The sequence below is a fragment of the Chlorocebus sabaeus genome, chromosome 8 (genome assembly GCF_047675955.1).
Source record: "Chlorocebus sabaeus isolate Y175 chromosome 8, mChlSab1.0.hap1, whole genome shotgun sequence".
NCBI lineage: Eukaryota > Metazoa > Chordata > Mammalia > Primates > Cercopithecidae > Chlorocebus > Chlorocebus sabaeus.
In genome coordinates this window covers 56,330,463-56,350,605 of record NC_132911.1, presented here as the reverse complement: position 1 = coordinate 56,350,605, position 20,143 = coordinate 56,330,463, and the positions used below count along the sequence as shown (strand labels likewise).

Genomic DNA, 20,143 nt, shown 5'->3' with positions numbered 1-20,143 from the left:
AAGAAATGTTACCCTGCTTTATGTGGAAGATTTTCTGAGTTAAATGCCAACCCTGAAACCTGAGCACTTGAAGTCCATGGCTTCTCTTTTCCCCTTTAAGTGTGCGGGTCCCCGGCATGGTCAGCTGCTGCCTGTGCTGTGCCAGGCCTTCAGGAGAGCAGGTAACACGGTGCCACCGAGCATTTGACAGAAGAATCAGAATTAGCTTCTGGACAAAACTGAGCCAAGTAAACCCCAGGAAGAGTTGGTGGCCAAAAACCACTCAAAAACAATTTTTAAACAAATGAGGTTCTTAAACAAAGAGAAGCGCATCCTCTAAAAATAAAAAAGATATACATATGTATACCAGGCCATCCAAATTCAAAAGATTCCTAGTCACAAATTATTTACCTAGGTGATTTAGGGAATTTTTTAATGCAACTTTATTTTGAAATTCGTTTTTTAAAATCTGAATAAAGTTCTCATTTTAAAAGGTATATATATTCTAGTAGCTAGCTACTTGGAGAAATACTAAAATAGCTTCCTTCTTAGTGCCTTATCATTTGGTTGTTCAGGGTGTCCTATGAGAATATAGGAACCAATATTATAATTATTAATGTTACTGAAATTACTTGGGTAAGTGGTTCTAGAATGAATACTGTCCATCTGTGCCTACAGATGTGTTCCTGTTCCTCAGAATTCTGCCTCTCACCTTTAGATTCTCCGTCTTCTAGGACACTGACACCAAGCAACATATCAAAGATGACTAAAATTACAGTGCTTTTTCCCTTATCAATATACGTTCTCTTTTAAAAACATATTTTTGGTTAGAAAAGCAATTGGTAGATGGACACATTTCAAAAAACCAAATAGTCGATTTTCAGTGTGTGTTCTCGGGCTCCTGGCGGGAGAGCTTGGTGCCAGGCTGCTCCGCGGAGCTCATCCTGCATGCCCAGGTGACAGGAGCTCACCGCATGCCTCAGCCTTTCAGTGCCAACCAAGTCTTAACTGCAGAAACCAAACAATAGATGTGGTGACAAGGGTGGAAGAGACAGAGAGCACACAGATTGACTTCCCAAAGGAGTTTGTTATGCTGGGAGTTCTAAAAACCATTTTCCCATGAAAATTGTCTTCTTTGCATAGTAGTTGCTAAAATGGGATAAATATGGTGACCTAGATGGTCACTTTGTGCAGAATCCTTCTGCCAGTGCATGCATACACACACACACACGCACACGTGCACACACGCACGTGCACACATTTGCATACGACTGTAACAATTTCTAGAATTCTGTCCTGGTTGGACCTTATTTTCTTAATGTTGAAGAGAATCTCATATATACCTGAATTAACAAAAGATAATTATTTTAGCAAAAGTGAGAGAAAGCCAAGGTAATTCACCCTGAAACTGAGCCTCTGATGAAACCATGCCTGATGTGGGCCTTTTCTGTTGTCAGTTCGCCTTTTACTTAATGTAGGAATAAGCAGAGACAGACTTTGCCTCCACATTGAATGCGAGCCTGATTCTCTCTCCCCTATTATTTGATTCTTCCATGATGGTAGGCTACTAGTATGCTTATTTCTCATCGCTCAAATCCATAGATCTCTTGAGTTTCATGTGTAGAAACAAGGGTCTTGAAATATACAGCTTCAGCGGAGCACTTTGGATATATTAGCAAGATATCCTGGTAGATGGACTCATAGCTGAACCAACCAAAGGTCTCTAAGTGCTGGACAGCCCCGGCCACAGGTTAGGGTCAGTCATAGACTTTGCTCTTGAGGAGCTTACCAATAAAGCAGGAGAAAAGAAGTGACCCTCTGGGAGCTGTCCCTGCCTTCTGGGTAGAGAGCTAAGCTTGAAGAGGCGAGCTTCCTTTCGTCCAGGAAAGGCATGGTGGCTTTGCAGGGAATTTGACCAGAACTTGGTTGAGGACTGATTTCTTAGTTCCCCTCTATTTGCATCCAGTTCTTTCTTTTACACAATGAGCATCTCTCATTTGCATAAAGCATCCCATAGGAGCATGAATTACAGATCTTACTGTCACCCATGGGCACAACCTTTTTGACATCAAGCCAAAGAACACTAACTTTGAAATTGCCTTCATGCCCACATGTTGGGGCTAATACGGATTAACTGGCTGTACGCAATCTTACAACGGACTCCAAGCTTAATGGGCAATCTGAATTGGTGCTTTGTAAAATTGCTACTCTTATAGAAGATCATAGGTTGTTTTCAGAGGGGCAAAAAAACTTTGATTTCCTACACACTTTAAAAATATAATGAAGGATGATATGGACATTCCAAAATGTTCTCCTCCTTGCAAAGTCCCTTGGCTCCCAAAACTGGAACATGTCACTGATCCACCCCTTCCCAACACAGAGGGCTTATGCTGCTGTTCACATGGTCATCCATTCACTCAACCAGCATCCCTCAAGTGTAGGCTCCCATCACGCTCCAGTCTGAAGGCACCAGTGCTGTGACATTGCCAATCACTGCCCAAACCAGAGCCCATCATGTCCCGAAGGCAGAAGATTTTCAAAGGAATTATTTATTTGTTAAAATACAATCCAGCATATATATAACATATTTGTACCACCAATATTGACTACATATGTTTTAAGTATCTCTTTGAGGAATTAAATCAGGAGAAAACAATTAACACTATCAATGCTTAGTGGATGACATAATGGTTAAAGGTAAATTTGTCTGAAGTATTAGCTTTATTTACTTAATTTTTTTAAATTTTCTTTTATTATTATTTTTTTGAGACAGAGTCTCACTCTGTCACCCAGGCTGGAGTGCATTGATGTAATCTTCACTCACTGCAACCTCTGCTTCCCGTGTTCAAGCAATTCTCCTGCCTCAGCCTCCCAAGTAGCTGGGACTATCGGCTTGCGCCACCACACCTGGCTAATTTTTATGTTTTTAGTACAGACAGGGTTTCACCATGTTGGCCAGGCTGGTCTTGAATTCCTGACCTCAGGTGATCTGCCTGTCTCGGCCTCCCAAAGTGCTGGGATTACAGGCATGGGCCACAATATCAACTTTATTTTGATTCTAAAACTTTCTTTCTTTTTTTTTTGTTTTGAGAGAAGATCTGCTCTGTAACCTAAGCTGGAGTGCAGTGGTGTGATCACAGCTCATTGCAACTTTCAACTTCTGGGCTCAAGTGAGATTCTCCTGCCTCAGCCTCCCAGAATTCTAGGATTACAGGCATGAACCACTGTACTCAGCCTGATTCTAGAACTTGGTTGTAAGATGCATATAGTGTCCTTCATTTTAATTTGGAATTAATATGATTTGGAAGACACAAAGGGGCCACAGCTCCAAAGAGCTCCCCTTTGGTCTTGCCACAGGGCCACAGGTGGGAGAGAGTCCTGGGTCTACTGGGCCTCCTGAGCGTCTTCCTCTGGTACAGGCCTCAGGCAGATGCACCCCCGTTTTCTTCCTTCCTCCCACCCTGATCACCAGAGGTAGGAACAGGCCTTACAGTCTATCTTTATCCTCATCACTGCTGCTTGCCAGGCATTCTGTTGTTTGTTTTGGTGTTTTCCCCACCTGTTTAGACAAAATGGCATATGCAGAGTGTGCCTTAAAAGAAAACAAAAAATTGACACTTGCTTGAAATGTTTAAAGTTCAAAGTCTGTTTTGTGCTTGAACAAGGCCTAGAAATAACATGATGTGGCATCGCCATTCTTGCCGCCTGGTATCAGGAAGTCTGGCGGCCCTCTGGGCGGTGAGAACCCTGATGCCGCCTTTTCTGGTAACTTTAAGAGCAGGGCAGATTTGCCACACATTCTGAGTGAAATGTTATGAGGGTCTTGGGTCAGAGATCACAAGGCACTGGTTGATACAGGTGCAAGGAAACCAGCTATTTAATAATTGGCTTTTTAGCCCTGTGCATAGTAGCCTAAGGACATGTCTCTTTTGGTATTCAGAAACCTCGTCCAAATCCCTGAATCTAAAGTAAAAGTTGAAAAAACAAACTCGGTCAAATTATTATGATTATCAGCTGTCATTTATGCAAGATGTATTATGTGCCAGGTACTATAAGTAAGCATGTGGCTCACATTAATCCCTTTTAATCCCCTAGAATTTCTGTAAAGCAGATATTATTATCCCATTTTGCAGATGAAAAAACAGTAGTACAGAGATACTAAATTACTTTCTCTGAGTGGCACAACCATAATTATTGGAACAGAAATTTTAACTAATGCCTGTCTAACTTCTCTTCTTAAGATCTTAGAGCAGCTAAGCTCCTGGCCAACCAGTGTGGACTGTGATTCCAAGTCCCAAAGATCTTGGGGAAGCTGTTTTAAATTTCACTTGAATTTTATACCTTATATTAGTTATTTCTTCTCCGATCATTTCTCCTCTGTTTATATTGAGTATATTTTGCAAATTTATAATCTAAATAGCTTTAATAATTACCATTTAGTAAGAATAAGATATTTTCATTTCATCTGTTTACTATTAATACCCTGCTTACTTTGGAAACATACTTAATTTAACATAGCTTTCAGTATGGAAAAGATACCCCCAAAACAAAAAACCTTGAAGCAAGAATAAAAAACATCAGCTGCTAGATGAAAGCCAGGGGCTAATTATAGCAGAAACCTAATCAGAAGGACACTTAGTTTTGCACTTCCTCTCAGCCAAGTCAACAGGGAAAAGATGGCAGGTGACCCATCCTGTATTCAGCAGACAGCTTGCCAAGTCAGGAAAACAGTGCTTTCTTGTTTTCTCAATGTTTGGAAAATTAATAATTTTCACAAGATAACATTTAAGTTAAGATCCCAATTTTATCTTTACTTTGTCACAAACTTTGAATGTGTGATCACTTAAAATTGCTAAAACAATATAATGTTATCATTTTCCTGAAAAATAGAAGAAAATAGCCACAAGCCTACCTTCTACATACAAAGACCTACAATCGTTTTTGTATTTTCCTTTTGGTTCTTTTTCAGAAAACACATTTCTCTCTTTTTTCCCTAGTTGTAAATATAGTAGGAATGCCACATTGTTCTCTGCTGTCAGTGATACAAGTATTTTCCCTGTAGAAACAGTGTTCATAATTACCACTTTCCTGACCACATAATATGCCATTAAATAGGGGTAGCATATTTTCATTAAGTATTTCTCTGTTAGTGGCCATCTAGGTCACTTCTTATTTTGTAGTAAAGGTAAGGATTACAATGAGTAATTAGTTCAACCTTCAGTTTAATTATAATTTACATTAAATTATAAAATTACCTTCACTAAAAATCTATATGCATAAAAAATAAGTTTCTTGAAGGCAGAAACAATCTATTTTCCAATTTTATTTTCCCTAGAATATAGTGTCTTGAAAATGTGAAGTGCTTTCTCAATAACTTAATGAATAAATAAAACATAGGTAGTAGCATCAGTAGCTCAAAAGTGGCTGGAATCGATGGCCTGGGATATCCCCTCTCAGTCGGAAAGAGCATGAATAGCAGTAATCCTATACCTATCCCCAAGAGAACTTTAAATTTAAATACTTAAAATAAGGATCCAGAATAACACTTGAAGAAATCAGAAATTAGAAGTTTGAGGGGGTAGGGGATGCATATCTGCCACAGCACCCCCAGCCCCTCCCTCCCTTTTGTGCTGCCATTTGGAGTTTCAAGCACAGAGAGAAGTGATGCCCATTGATACTGCTCTGAATAAAAGCCCATGCTGTAAACGTGTGATCGCCCATCTATGGGCAGAAAGGGACCCTTCTCTGGTATTGCGTGTAATTGTTGAAGGCATCTGTGCGCTCACTTAAAGCCCATCTGTACCCTGCTCCCCAGCGAGCCGCCCGCTCTCTCCCAGTGAAGTCAGGTGCTCAGAGCAGCAGGCTGGGCGCAGGATGTAGGAAAGCGCCTCTTTTAAACATTAGGAGCGATTGACTCGAAATGTGTCATCGTAACAACTCCTAGAATCTATCATTGTCTTAATGGACTATTTAGAATTTTTGTCTGTAAAAACTAAAATATATATTAATCTTGTCTTGGAAGAGTTGATATTTTTCAGAGAAATCGAATCTGCACTATTTATGGGTTTTGCACTATAAAACTCTGCAGCCCAGTCACATGGCTTCTTTTTCCTAAGCCATCTGTCACAGAGGTCTGGAATTTTATGTGAATGTTGGTTGTGCAGTCTTAACCCAAGTTTTTTTTTTTTATTTTTTTATGAAAAATGTCAGCAACTACAATATTTAGCATTTTACTTTACGTTGGCCATTAAACTTGATTACTATAGCTCTGTTTCATTGCTATTTACATGTCAGCTACGAAGCCAAAAATTGTTTTGATGCGCTCCTGGCAGAATACATTGTGAGATCGTGGAGAGAGAGCACACGTGGCACTGATATGGTTAATATCTTGGATTTTTGTAACTAAGGTTTATTAATGCTGGTATAAAAATGTATTTGATATTATACAGATGGCATAAGATGTTGTGGTTACTAAGTTATTATCCCGGATAAGCTGCACTGCCAAATTCGGGGCTTAAAACTATCACGAGAGATTAAACTATTTACTAAAAAGGGACAGAAAGATACGGCCAAAGCATCTTAGCACAACATATTAGAAGTGTATTTACCTCCCACAAATGTAGTAAAGCATATCTATCTCGTAGGCTGAGAGATTGAAAATACGAACTTTGCAGGTAAAACAAGCAAATAAAAGAAGGGTTTTTATTTTCTAAGTCAGGAACAAGCAGCAAGACCAGCTGACGCAGACCAGTGGCGCCTGCTTGGGGGCTGGGAGTGAGGGTTGTTTAAAGGGAAGAGTTAAAACAAATCCCCTGGGAAGTATCTGGTTACCACAAGAGTTAAGGATCTCGCTAAATATTCAAAGAAGAGTGGTCAACCAAAAGAAAAAAAGAGAGTAGCCAAATTATCAGGAAGTTAATTTTAAATTGATGGAAGATGGAGAAAATACCAGAAAGGTGTTATTTGAGCCATTTAGGAAAATGACAGGCACCTTCCTCCTACCTTCGGAGAACGACTGCATAGTAATGCTCACAATTCATGACACCACATGAGCTGTCCCAGTGTGCGAATCTCGCAGAACATATGAGGCACGTGAGCAGTTTGCTGGAGCTTGAACCAAATACAGCATGGGGTACTGTTCCTCCTGACACAGAAAAACAAAACCAAGAAATAACACATGGCAAAAGGTAGAAGGTATCTCAAGAAGAAATATTGTGCAGTGAATTTAGTTTTAAGTCTCACACTAAATGTGGAGAAAATAAGCCCTTTTGTAGTATTCTGAAGTTTTCACTATAGGGCTTCAACCTCAGTCAGACTGTCAGCTGCTACCCAAAGCACGCCCTCTATCACCACCCGGGGGGAAGTGTGGTTTGCACTGTCTGCCTCCCTGTCCCTGCCCCCTACAGTTGAGCAAAGCGTTTACAGCTCAAATAGCCTAGGGTAAAATGTTGCTTTTATATTAGTTTAATATTCCAATACAAATTATCTTCCAGCGGGTTATTTTTGCATATTTCTCATGTGAGATTAATATTATGATTTGAAGGGTTGGAAAGTTATACATGCCTTTTGATAAACACAAATGTGAATGCTTTAAATGATGAATTGGGAGTGATAATTCGGTAAACTAGAAAAGAAAATGTAAAGCTAAACTTGTAAATGTGTGTGTGTGTATGTGTGTGTGTATATATATATATATTTTCATAAAACCATTTTAGCCAATACATTTAGTATTTGGAGCATCTTATTTACATTAAGCTTACTTTGTTTAAACCCAGAAACACAAAGCTCACTAATGGGGCTGTTCTTAAAGTCTGCCTAAGAATTGAACATTACCCAACGCAAATCAGAAAGCTAGATTTAAAAGCAGATACACTTACATAAAAGCTTACATTTAAAATGATCCCTTAAAAGCCCCACATGGCTAGGCTGTAACTGCAAACTGCTTAAATGTTTTTCTGTTTCCTATTGTATACCAGGGAGCCGAAATAGAAGTGGATGAAAATGGCACATTGGACTTAAGCATGAAAAAAAATCGAATCCTGGACAAGGCTGCACCCCTAACTTCCTCTAACACTTCTATTCCAACTCCTTCCTCTTCCCCATTCAAAACAAGCAGCATTCTGGTCAATGCGGCATTCTATCAGGCTCTTTGTGACCAAGAGGGCTGGGACACTCCTATCAACTATAGCAAAACTCACGGGAAGACAGAGGAGGAGAAAGAGGTATTGTTTCCATATGTCAATCAATAAGTTGAAGACAGCATGATTGCAGGGTATCACTAGCTCTTCCCTCGTAAATTATGTTTCACATTCCTGTTTAGATGATATGTAATTTTGTACCTTGCTTTAGATTTTGATAAAGTGATGATTTTTAATGCCAGAGGAAATTCATTAACAAATCCAACTTTCATTATCACTTGCCTAAAATAATGTCACTATAGTGAATTTTATTCCTATTAAGGCTGAACTTTTGTGCCCTGCACAAGAGATTATATTATCTATCCCTTCATATAACAGCTGTAAGGGGCAATGTATTGCTCAACATTGAAATGCCAGCTTACTAATTCTCTCCGAACCAGAGGGTTGAAGATGAAATCAAATCAGGGTCAAGTAAGAATCTTTGAGTCATGTCATATTTCTTTCCATGGTTTTGTGAAGGAACTGTGTTAGCATACCTGTGTATAGATTCATTGTTTGAGGCATTGGATCGAAATGTTGGATGTCTAAATCAAATTAATCTTAAAGTCAAGGAGAGCTATTTGTGTATTTGATTATCTTGGAGGTGGTTTTGGCCCCAAAAGCCAGATGGTGCGACGGTGCAGGAATCCATCTAACCTTTGCCTTATGGCTTGAGCCACCTGACTAGGCCTGATTAGCCATGGACTACTCAGTGTCATTCAAAAGAACTGATAGTCAGAACCCTCAATTGTTTAGACTCTATGTAATTGCAGATGTGACCTTAATTATTACAGTAAGTAATCCTATTTAGCTGTTTGTCAGGGAAGTTGTTGATGGGCTTGCCAGTTGATATGTGTAAAGAACTGAAATAGCCATTCTCTGCAGAAGTGTGCAGCGCCCTTTACAGCTTTTTGAAGTTTAGAGACTTTGGGTGGTGAGATCTAATTTGATTTTTGCACATGCTTAACATCTCAGAGTATAAGTCAACATACACAGTTTTGATCACAGGATTGGGCTGTTTTTCCTTTCCCTTTCCCTTTCCCTTTCCCTTTCCCTTCCCTTCCCTTCCCTTCCCTTCCCTTCCCTTCCCTTCCCTTCCCTTCCCTTCCCTTCCCTCCCCTCCCCTCCCCTCCCCTTCCCCCTCCCCTCCCTCCCTCCTTTCCTTCCTTCCATTCTGTCTTTCTTCCTTCTTTCATTCAGCACAGTTTTGCCAACATCTCCAAGTCCAGTCAGTGACATGGGACCTGAATATACAGAAATGAATAGGACACGCTTCTACCATGCCTGTGTGCCACAGTCATGTGTGTGCTCAGAAGACTGACCTGTAACCAAATATACTGATAAACAGAGTAGCACGCATAGGCACACAATGTGGAGAGGGAGGAATGGCTAACTGCATCAGGTGACTGGGTGTGGACCCCTGGAAGACGCCCTCAGCATCTGTGGCAGCCTGTGTGTCTCCACCACTCAAGCCATCACATGAAAGGATGAGGGGATTCACACACTGCAGCTTTTGATTCGATTCTCTCATACTGGCCTTAGTCATTTTATTCTGCTTGGCTTTTCAAAATTCACCCAAAGCATCTAAGGATGGCCTTAATTAATCTATCATAGTACTATTTTAGAAGAATCATTTATTAAAATAATACACGTTTGACTATAACGAACATGAAACTGACACATGCAAAGTATAAGAAGCTCATTTGCCTTAAATGATGACCACAAACTGGCAAGTGTGCATCTTTCCCCCGACCACTGTGCCCACTGCCACCTCAGACTTGTGCCAAAGAACAGAGGTTACACCTAATTCTGACTATGTGTATCATCTAAAAGTCTGTCAGTGTTCACATCCCTCGAGTATCCTGCACATCTTGTCTGAAATGGAAGTAAGCAGTAAGCTAGGAAGTGGGGAGGTTAAGAGGCACAACTGTGATGAGATCAAAATTGTTGATGCAGAGTTAGCTTTGGGTAAGGGAATGTCCTTCAACTCACACGACTGCTTAATCTCCAGCCAGGCCACTGCTGCTCAGATCATGGCACATTGCATCTACAGCCCTAAAGGGAAACCTGACCCTTGGCCCAGAATGTGTGGATGTGGGTCCAGTAGAAGTCCTTATGTTACAGGAAGGACAGTGTCTCATGAATTAAGTATAACTGCTTCGTGCAGGTTCAAAATCCCAACATGTTCTCATTTCTGGGAGTATCTCAGTGCCATGTGCAGAGTGGCATTTGGGCTTTCTGCACTCATCCTTGTGATTATGGCGAATGCATTCACCAGAAAGTGTTAGGCATAAGCATCCAATCCTGGGTAGTAACAAAACACATTTGCCTCAAGTAGGTTCTCATCTTCATCTAGGGTGTCTTGCATTGTTTGACACTGATTATACTTTTGTGCCCTCAGCAACGATGTCAACATTGCACTCTTCATGTTCTCAGAGACCCGTTCCTATCACCTCCTTAGCCACAGTTCTTGTCAACTAGAATGCCAGAAAATGAGATTTCATAAGAAATATTTTACGTTACTTTTTAATCCTGCTTTTGCTTAATTTCAGAAAATCATCTGGATTTATCTTTGTAGCTTTATAGATTCAACTTGAGTATGTTTTTATCTCATGCATATATATCTGGGACAGTATTTCATTTCCCAGCAAATTCACACACACAAAATGGGATTCTTTAGAGTGGATTTATGCTCTTTACAGAATGGCTTACTTACTCCAGGTCTGACAACACAGGCTTGGACTGCTACAGTTTTCAACCTAAGTATTGTGACATCTGGAATTTAGAAGCTATGTGGGAATTCAGTGTCACTAAGAGTATCAGGGAGGACTTTGCAGATGCTAAGTGAGCTCTTGGACTCAATGTGCTTCCCCTAGGTTTGAGCTGACAGAATATTTGTCTAAGCTAAATGCTTATTGTCCCAGCTATCTGAACAGGGTGATTCATTGCTTGGGGACGCTAAGGCTGGTGGAGACACACACATAAAAGTACTTCTGAATCACTCTAACTCCTGATATGATTTCTCACCCTTGTTCTCTGTTCCCTCATCTGTGCCAAGGTAACCTACTAACAGTACTTTTCACATCCTGTTCTGAATCTTGAAAATGAAAAATGTAATGTTTGGTAGGTATTATTCTGAAAAATTAGATTGTATTAAATGTGCTCATTGAGAAGCTATCAGAGGGATACCACGTACAATAAAATAAAGGGAGGGAACCTTTATATACAATATCTCGTTATCCCAATAACCTTGAAAGGCAGGATGATTATCAAATTTTTTAGAGGAGAAATTTGAACCCTAGGGAGCTAAAGTTGTTGCTCCTGGTCATATGAAATTAAGTCATAGGCCTAGAATTCCCTACAACAAAGAAAAAAAAGAGAAAAAGGTAAATGAAGAAAAGGAAAAGAAAAAAAAAAATCACCAAAAACTGGAGACTGCTTAGGGAATATTGAGAAAAATTTAATAGTACAGACAAGAGAAGAATGAAGAAATGGCAGGTGGCAAGGTGTGTTGGCAGCAACAGTTGTCTAATGTGTTTCTGCGGGTGCAGGACTGGAACTCGTGTGAGCCAGGCAAGTACACACGATGTGACTACAAAAACCAGTTCCAGGACTGGTCCTATCTTGTCACTTTCCAGTGAGCTTCCCTGGAATAGCTACGTGCGTTCCAGACAATCTATTGTTCACATTTGGAGACTGGAATGTGGTATGTCCCTGCTCCCACCCACATCTTTCCCTTTGCCACTTTCCTCTCCCCCACCACATAAGACACATACACAACCAGAAATTGAGTGATTATTTCTAATTCATTGTTATCTAGTTCATATGCACAACAGTTGCTTAATTTTGGTGGTAATTTTCAGAAAATATTGTCTGTCTCTCTCAGTGAAATAGCCTGTCCAGATGCCCCCTAAAAAAAATTCCTGAATTTGGAAAAAACTCAAAATATCTCGAAAGGAAAGTGTTGAGAAATAACTAGGGCTGTCACTTTCATTCAACTGTCAGTTCTCCAAAGATTTCAGGGCTTAAAATGTTAAGAGTGCCAGATGCTATTATCTGTTATTCATGTTACCATTATGTCCTGGTCTTTACTGAAATCAATATAAACTTCCATCTGTACATTAAAGGAATTTCATTGCATGCATGTACTCTCTAAACACACACATATATACCACATCCTCTTTTACATAACCACAGAATAAAATTATTATTTTCAAAATTATACTTTAAATTTTGGAAAAAGATTTTTACAAATGCTATTGATTTACACTGGCTGCCGTTTAGGAATTCATTCAATATAAAATGCCTCCATAACAGAACTAATTCTTTTAGTGACAGCCACCTGGATTTTAATACATATACTCTCTGCAGGTTTCTAAGGGTAGAATGTTGAGCAAAGAAAAGGGGAAAAGACAATTATTTCATAAAACAATTGTATGCATATGAGTCTATATGTTAAAGTTACGAAATATTTAAAAGGTCATATGCAATAAAATTATCCTGTTGAAACATTACCACATATTACTATACCAAAATAAATAACATATATCCTGCAAGTTTTATATTTATATTATTTAGTGAAATAATAACTTAAACTTTCATAATTGATTATTTCTTTCAAAATTCCCCATTCTCTTGCCTTCCGTAATTATAGATTCAGGCCTAAAACAACAGCTAGAAACTTGTAATCATCTGTAAATATACAGGTCTTCTTGGAGAGACTTTGTTCATAACTTTGCCATAAGTAATAAAATGGCTCTTTTTACTTTATGTCATTTTCATTAAAAAAAAAAATCAGCATCTAAACAGAAAAACGAAGGCTGTTCCACGTTGAGACAATATTGGATTTAGCATTTGTATCTACTTTCAAAAAGCCAAGACATTTTTAAATTATAGTGGAAATTACTACTCAGGCCAAATCCAGATAGGACTAAATAAAGTGGATGGTGGAATTATCAGGTTTAAGGCCTTAAAATTTGGAATTTTTTTCATTTTAGCCATTTGCAGCATAACACTTTAAAAGGATAAGCGCTAATCATCTATTTTGCTGTAGATCCCATGGAGGCAGCATTAAACTAGCACCTCTCTTTGCATCCTAGTGTGGAATTATGATCAAGCATACATTTCTCTTTATTTTTAAATTGTGTATTTTTACCGGCTTCTATTTTCAAACATTTACCAGTAAAACAAATGAAACACTTAATACCATCAACAATATTGATAAATTGTCCTAAATCAGGTTTCATTAATATAATCTGAAGACAGTGTCAATTGAGACTGTGTACCGATGTGTTTACTACAGTGTGCTCTTATGTAAAATAATTGATCGAATTGTTATCCAAGTAATTAATGAAAAAAATTACATTTGCCTTGATGACTGAGATCAGTATTTAGAATTTTTCTTTGGTTGGGAAAATCCAGGAATTTTGTTTTTTTTCTCATTGCTTTTGAATGTAGACTCAGAATTACTAAAATTATATTTTGCTATAGTATTTTTATATTCATTTAATTTAAAAATATTTATTTTGAATGATTCAAAATAGTTTACTTACCTTAAATATATCAGTACTTTTGAGATTTAGAAGACAGTTTTTTATATTAGTTCATCTGATTTTAATATTAAATCCAGAAATTATTATATTTACTGAATACAAGATTAATGATGAAAGTAAGCTAATTATGTGATCGAGAAAAACCATCATTTGTTATCTGTGAAATAATACATCACTTGGTAAATAAACTCTGAAAGGATTAGTGAGCCTTCTTTATGAAATCAAAGTCGGTATTAAACTTAAGAGCATGAAAATTAGGAACATCCAATAAGAGATTCCATCCAGGAAGGAAAGTGCTACAGGATACCAACTTAGAAAAATAAGTAATTTCAGAAAAACGGGAAGTAATACAAAAGTAAAAGGAATTATCCAGAAAGATCAAATTAAATGCCTAAATACTGTAGCCTCAGTTATTACATATTTAAACGAGTAATTTAGATCTTTAAATTATTTGTACATTAAAAAGGGCATTCAGTTAACCAAAACTTCCCCCTTTTCTGTTTAAAAGTTTGTGTGATTCATTTTTGCAATATTTCTTTGGCTTTACTGCTGTTATGACTGCTGGACATATAAACAATTCCTGTGCTCTCTAGGGAGCATTCCTAATACAAGAAACCTTGAAACATACTAAAATACTAATTACATGGCTCAAGAAATACCTACCTCTGGAATCACATTTGCCAAAATGTGAACTTTTGAAAGGTGTTCCATATCAATTCCACTTTTTCATTCTTCACTTAGGATAAAGATCTGTTACAACCAGGACATATTATTATTATCTCATTTATTTCTTTTCTTTTTTTTTTTTTTTTTGAGATGGAGTCTTGCTCTTTCGCCAGGCTGGAGTGCAATGGCACCATCTTGGCTGACTGTAACCCCTGCCTCCCGGGTTCAAGTGATTCTCCTGCCTCAGCCTCCTGAGTAGCTGGGACTACTATGTCCAGCAAATTTTTGTATTTTTAGTAGAGATGGGGTTTCACCGTGTTAGCCAGGATGGTCTCGATCTCTTGACCTTGTGATCCCCCTGCCTCGGCCTCCCAAAGACCGAGGATTACAGGCATCAGCCATGTTGCCTGGCCTATCTTATTTATTTCTTATACAAATCCTCTAAGGTATTTCGGCCAAGTCCAAGTCCAAATCCAAAGCCAAAACTCAATCCTGGCCCCAGTGATTTTAAATCTAGTTGTCTTTCCAGGATTCCCTAATGACTTCTGTGTTTGTTTTTGTTTGTTTCTTTCTTTTCCAGAAAGACCCAGTGAGCTCTCTAGAAAATTTAGAGGAAAAAAAGTTTCCTGGAGAGGCCTCTATACCAAGCCCTAAACCCAAGCTTCATGCAAGAGATCTCAAAAAGGAACTAATCACGTAAGTAGTGCCCAGTGCCATGCCCTCGAAGATTCTGGAACAAAGATTCAAGTTCATGACTTAGAGTTACAATATCCTGGCTTATACAGTTGACGTTAGGGTGATTTCTACCAGTCAGCAATTAAATGTTAGACATGCACCTCACCTGAGCTAAGAGGGTGTACGTGGTCATATGCTAACAGAATTAAAAACCTGTTGATTAAAAAACAAAATAAGATAACACAATTAGAATGCTTCTTAACCTGATAACCATTGACCCGCAGATCGAAGGGTTGACTTCGGGGACTCTACCAACCTTCTGACACTTGATGTAAATTGTTATTTGAGCAAGGGAGTTACTGGTTTTCATCACATTTTCAAAGGGGTTCTGAGGCCCAGAAGAGTTTAAAGGGCAGGGTACCCGAAGGCAGTAAGTACGAGTTATGTACTAGTGGGTGAATGAGTGAATGAAATGCAGGAAACTGTTTCCCATGTGTGATTAAATATTAATCAAATCTACTCATATGTAAATCTATTTAAAGCTGTCAGTTAATGAGAGTTTACAGCAAGGAGTAATGCGTCCACTTAGGACAGGCCTGTACCCTCTCTTCTATATCCCTCATCAAAAATATGTTTAAACTTTTCAAAGAAAAAATACTGTAAAAACCTCTCCTGACCCAGCTTCCACCTGGTCTCTCTATGTCCCCCTCCTTTTCCAGCTGAACATATCCAGAAAGTTGTTGCTACTGTGTGACGCAGTTTCCCTCCTGAATCTTTCCCAGACAGATCTCCAAGGACCTTCCTTCCCTCAGCATCCCCTTCCCCTGTCAGGATCTTGGTCCTGGAGCCTCCTGTTCCTACTTGACAGGCAGCAGGATGCCACAGAACTGATCTCCCTCCTCCACAATCCATTGGCTACACTTGGCCTCTAGGATGCTTCACCTCTGGACTCTTCCCTCATCTCACTGCTAGCCCTTCTAGACTAATGTGTAGCCATCTAAAGAGTAGGGTGCCTCTAAGCTCCATCCTGGAACCCTTCCTTCCTGCTATCTGCACTCACTCTTGCTGAGGACTCCTTGGCTGCCACCGTGCTGTGACCTCCACATGTCCACCCACCACCCCACAGGAGCAGTGAGTGCTCCCCTCCCCCAGCCTCTCGCTTTGTGCTTCTTGCTTCCCCTAAGCACTCCAGGAATTAGGCAGGGCCTTAGGCCTGCTGTTCCCTCTGCCCAGAATGCTGTCCCCAAGGCCTCTGCAGGGCCCACATCCTCTCCTCCCTCAGCACAGCTCTTCTCTCAAACATCACTTATGTGAGAGGCCTTCAGGCTACTGTGCTTCCCCACCCCCAGCCCTGATGCTCCCATTCCCAGATCTTTTCTTCACTTCCCTCCACTCTATTTTCTGCCTCCCTCACCAAGAACAAAGCCTCAGAGGGCACGAAGTGGGTGCTGGGTGTCTTCTCTCCTCTGTCTTTGCTCTCTACCTTGTCTGCATCATTGGTTCCTAATATTTATTGTGCAACCTCTTATTTCCCCTTATTTCCTCTTCTCTACCTTATTCACACCATTGGTGCATAATATGCACTGTGCAACATCTTATTTACCCACCTACATGGACAGTGACTTGGGAGCAGGCAATACATTTCAAATGCAGGTGCCAACAACAGGGCCTTGAACATAGTAGGTGTTCAGTAAAAATTATTCCAAGTCTGTCATTGGATTGCCCTGTTGACATGCGAATGACTTTAAAATAAGCTTAGACTCTGCATTCTCGAAGGATTTTGTAGGCAAACATTACTGGCTGAAATAGCATGCTCCCTTATAAACTTGATGTCTGCCTGGGGCTTGGTGGTTGATGGTAACGGATGGTTCCAAACATGCTGGAACTTAAATCGGATTGAACACGGTTTCAGGTTCAGTGACTTGAGACCTTAGAAGCCACTTCTAACTTTTTAGAAACTTCTTAGAAGCCACGTAGTCCAGCCAGACATCTTTTCCCATGTGGACCTGCTGTTAGAAACTTTTCATCTTTGTGTGTATTTTTTTCCATGTGTTATTTTTAATATCTTCAAAAATGGCAAATTTTTATCCTTCAAAGGTAGATTGTTGGAAATTGATAAAAGTCATCCCAAACTAAATGTAGTGTAAAAGATTGAAAATTAACCTGCAATACCATTTTGGGTCAGAAAAATGAAGCATGATTATTTTGCAAAGGGCATTTCTCCATAGTGTGAAGGTAAATATAAAAGAGGAAGGATTTCAAAAAGATTTTGAATGATTTTTTGAATATAATCATTCTAAAAATTCTTAAGAAATTACTCTCTCAGAGGCCTTTTAGTTCATCCATTTTATTTTATTTTATTTATTTATTTTGAGCCAGAATCTTGCTCTGTCGCCCAGGCTGGAGTTCAGTGGTGTGTTCTCGGCTCACTGCAAGCTCCACCTCCCAGGTTCAATCTCCTGCCTCAGCTTCCCGGGTAGCTGGGATTACAGGGGCCCACCACCACACCCAGCTAATTTTTGTATTTTTAGTAGAGACAGGGTTTCGCCATGTTGGCCAGGCTGGTCTTGAACTCCTGACTTCAGGTGATCCACTCACCGTGGCCTCCCAAAATGCTGAATTCCAGGCGTGAGCCACTGTGCCCAGCCGAATTCATGCATTTTAGACAGGGTGAGTGCTTTAATGGCTATCACTTATTTGCATGTATCTGCGTTGGTATATTTGTTTTGTAAAAGTCATACTACATTCCATGTCACCCTGTCCTTATTATATTATGCTTTGTGTTTCTAACAGTACCTTGATTACTTACCAAACACTTTGTTTAGATTAGGACTTTTTGGATGTCACTAATTATCTTAGAATTTCCTTACGGTTTCAGTGCCACTTATTGAGAAAACTAGCTAGTTTCTTTCTTCCAATTTTTATATTTTCATCTGAAAACCTTCCCAAAATATATCACCCAACTAATATTGGCACATGTCATTATGTAAGATATTTCACTCTAGATTTGTAATTTAGTCTAGCTATCAAAATTCTAAACTGCAACTTTTCCCTGTATAACGTTGTCTCCAGTTCTTTCATCATTTCTTGAACTTTTAATACCGCCAAACTTAAAAATAAATTATCAGCTAATTAAATGCATATTTTATTATTATATTTTATAGGTAATTTATAGCTGATGTTTAAAAACCGCTGGCACTTCTTGGCTTCTCCTGGCAATATTAATGGGAGTAACTTAAAAATATAAAATAGGTCAGGCGTGGAGGCTCACGCCTGTAATTCCAGCACTTTGGGATGCCGAAGCAGGTGGATCTCCTGAGGTCAGGAGTTCGAGACCAGCCTGGCCAGCATGGTGAAACCCCATCTCTACTAAAAACACAAAAATAAGTCGGACGTGGCGGTACACGCCTGTAATCCCAGCTACTCAAGAGGCTGAGGCAGAAGAATCGCTTGAGTCCAGGAGGCAAAGGTTGCAGTGAGCCAAGATTGAGCCCCTGTACTCCAGCTTGGGTGACAAAGCAAGACTCCATCTCAAAAAAAAAAAAAAAAAAAAATTATACATATATACAAAATGCAATGCTGTTTTTGACACTAGGTGGCGATATGTTTCTAAAGTGGGAATTCCCAGGCAATTGAAACACCTCTCTGAATTTTCCAGTTGTATAATGTTCAGAAAAGATTTTTTTACATTTAGTGAGTGAATGGCACTTGCAAGATAACTCAGTCAAAATGTTGATGACTGGTTTTTGTCTTTACTTTTTAACATATATTTATAGCTTTTACAGTATTTTTCTGATATCTCATCGAGGAAAAGGGACGGGGAAAGGAGACAGAATGACTTAGCTTGGATCAGACCCTGAAAATCAACCATTCCTTTGAAAGACGGGAATGCCGTAACCCTTACAGTTTCTTTAGATACCTGAAAATGATTGGAAAGTGGATCACGGGAATAAAAATACTTAGAAAGTGAGAACTCAGAAAATATAGGAATAGTGTTAGTCTATCCCAAAATGTCCCTTCAAAAAGCTAAAACCTGTATTCTGTATATCTGGATAAGGCCCTGCTTTAGGCAGGATGTCAAAAAAAAGAGCAGACACTTGACTGGCATAGTTGATGTTCCCCTCTGATTATTGACACCACCGCATATAACACTGAGTAGGCTGGGGTCCACCCGCTTATTACAAATGAGTGACTTTCGAACACCATCAGAGGAAACTAAATGACTGAGAAACCAAGGAATCTATTAATTGTGGAAGAAAACTGCTGCCTAACTACCTTCTTTCATGATTATTATTATTTTAGAGACGGAGTCTCACTCTGTCACCCAGGCCGGAGCACAGTGGCACAGTTATAGCTCACTGAAACCTCGAACTCCTGGGCTCAAGCAATCCTCCTGCCTCAGTTTCCTGAGTAGCTGATTACATTATTTTTACAACACACATAAGGTGGACAGGACATGACCAGGTTCTGAGATAAAATGAAATGCAGGGGCACAGATCTTAATGGAGTGAGATTCTTGGCAGATGGCCTGAGAGCCTATTCTTAGGCTAATGGTGAATTAGCAGTTGTCTTTGCTGGCTTCAAACTTTGGTTGAAATTGCTTGAATGCTTTACAGACTGAACTTCTTGCCTGCTTCATACTGTCAGCAACTTTCCCACCTAAAATATCAGTTTACATTTTAGTCAAAGGTTTTCAGTGTTTTCTAAAATGTTTATAAAGTTACTAGGCTGCCTTGCTCTTAAAAACTCACAAAAATTTCTTTCTGGAATATGTCATACAATTGGTGCTGGTATCATAGTAAAGCGTGGGTTTCTAATATTTATTTTTTGTAACATATGTATTTTTCTTTTCCTTTTCTTTCTTTCTTTTTTTTTTTTTTTTAGACAGAGTTTCACTCTTGTTGCCTAGGCTGGAGTGCAGTGGTGCGATCTCAGCTCACCACAGTGTCCGCCTCCTGAGTTCAAGCGATTCTCCTGCCTCAGCCTCCTAGTAGCTGGGATTACAGGCATGCGCCACCGCACCTGACTAATTTTGTATTTTCAGAAGAGACGGGGTTTCTTCATGTTGGTCAGGCTGGTCTCGAACTCCTGACC

At 39.4% G+C, this 20,143-nt stretch overlaps 1 protein-coding gene across 4 annotated transcripts in view; it reads left to right on the top strand.

Annotated features, from left to right (window-relative positions):
* ST18 (ST18 C2H2C-type zinc finger transcription factor) overlaps window positions 1-20,143 on the top strand; it is a 137,091-nt gene that overhangs the window by 89,992 nt on the left and 26,956 nt on the right. For all 4 annotated transcript variants that reach the window (XM_038000511.2, XM_008000616.3, XM_073018081.1 and 1 more), the window contains 2 exons: window positions 7,956-8,201; window positions 14,955-15,070. In XM_038000511.2, coding sequence (XP_037856439.1) covers window positions 7,956-8,201; window positions 14,955-15,070 — 362 coding nt within the window. The remainder of the gene's footprint in view (window positions 1-7,955; window positions 8,202-14,954; window positions 15,071-20,143) is intronic.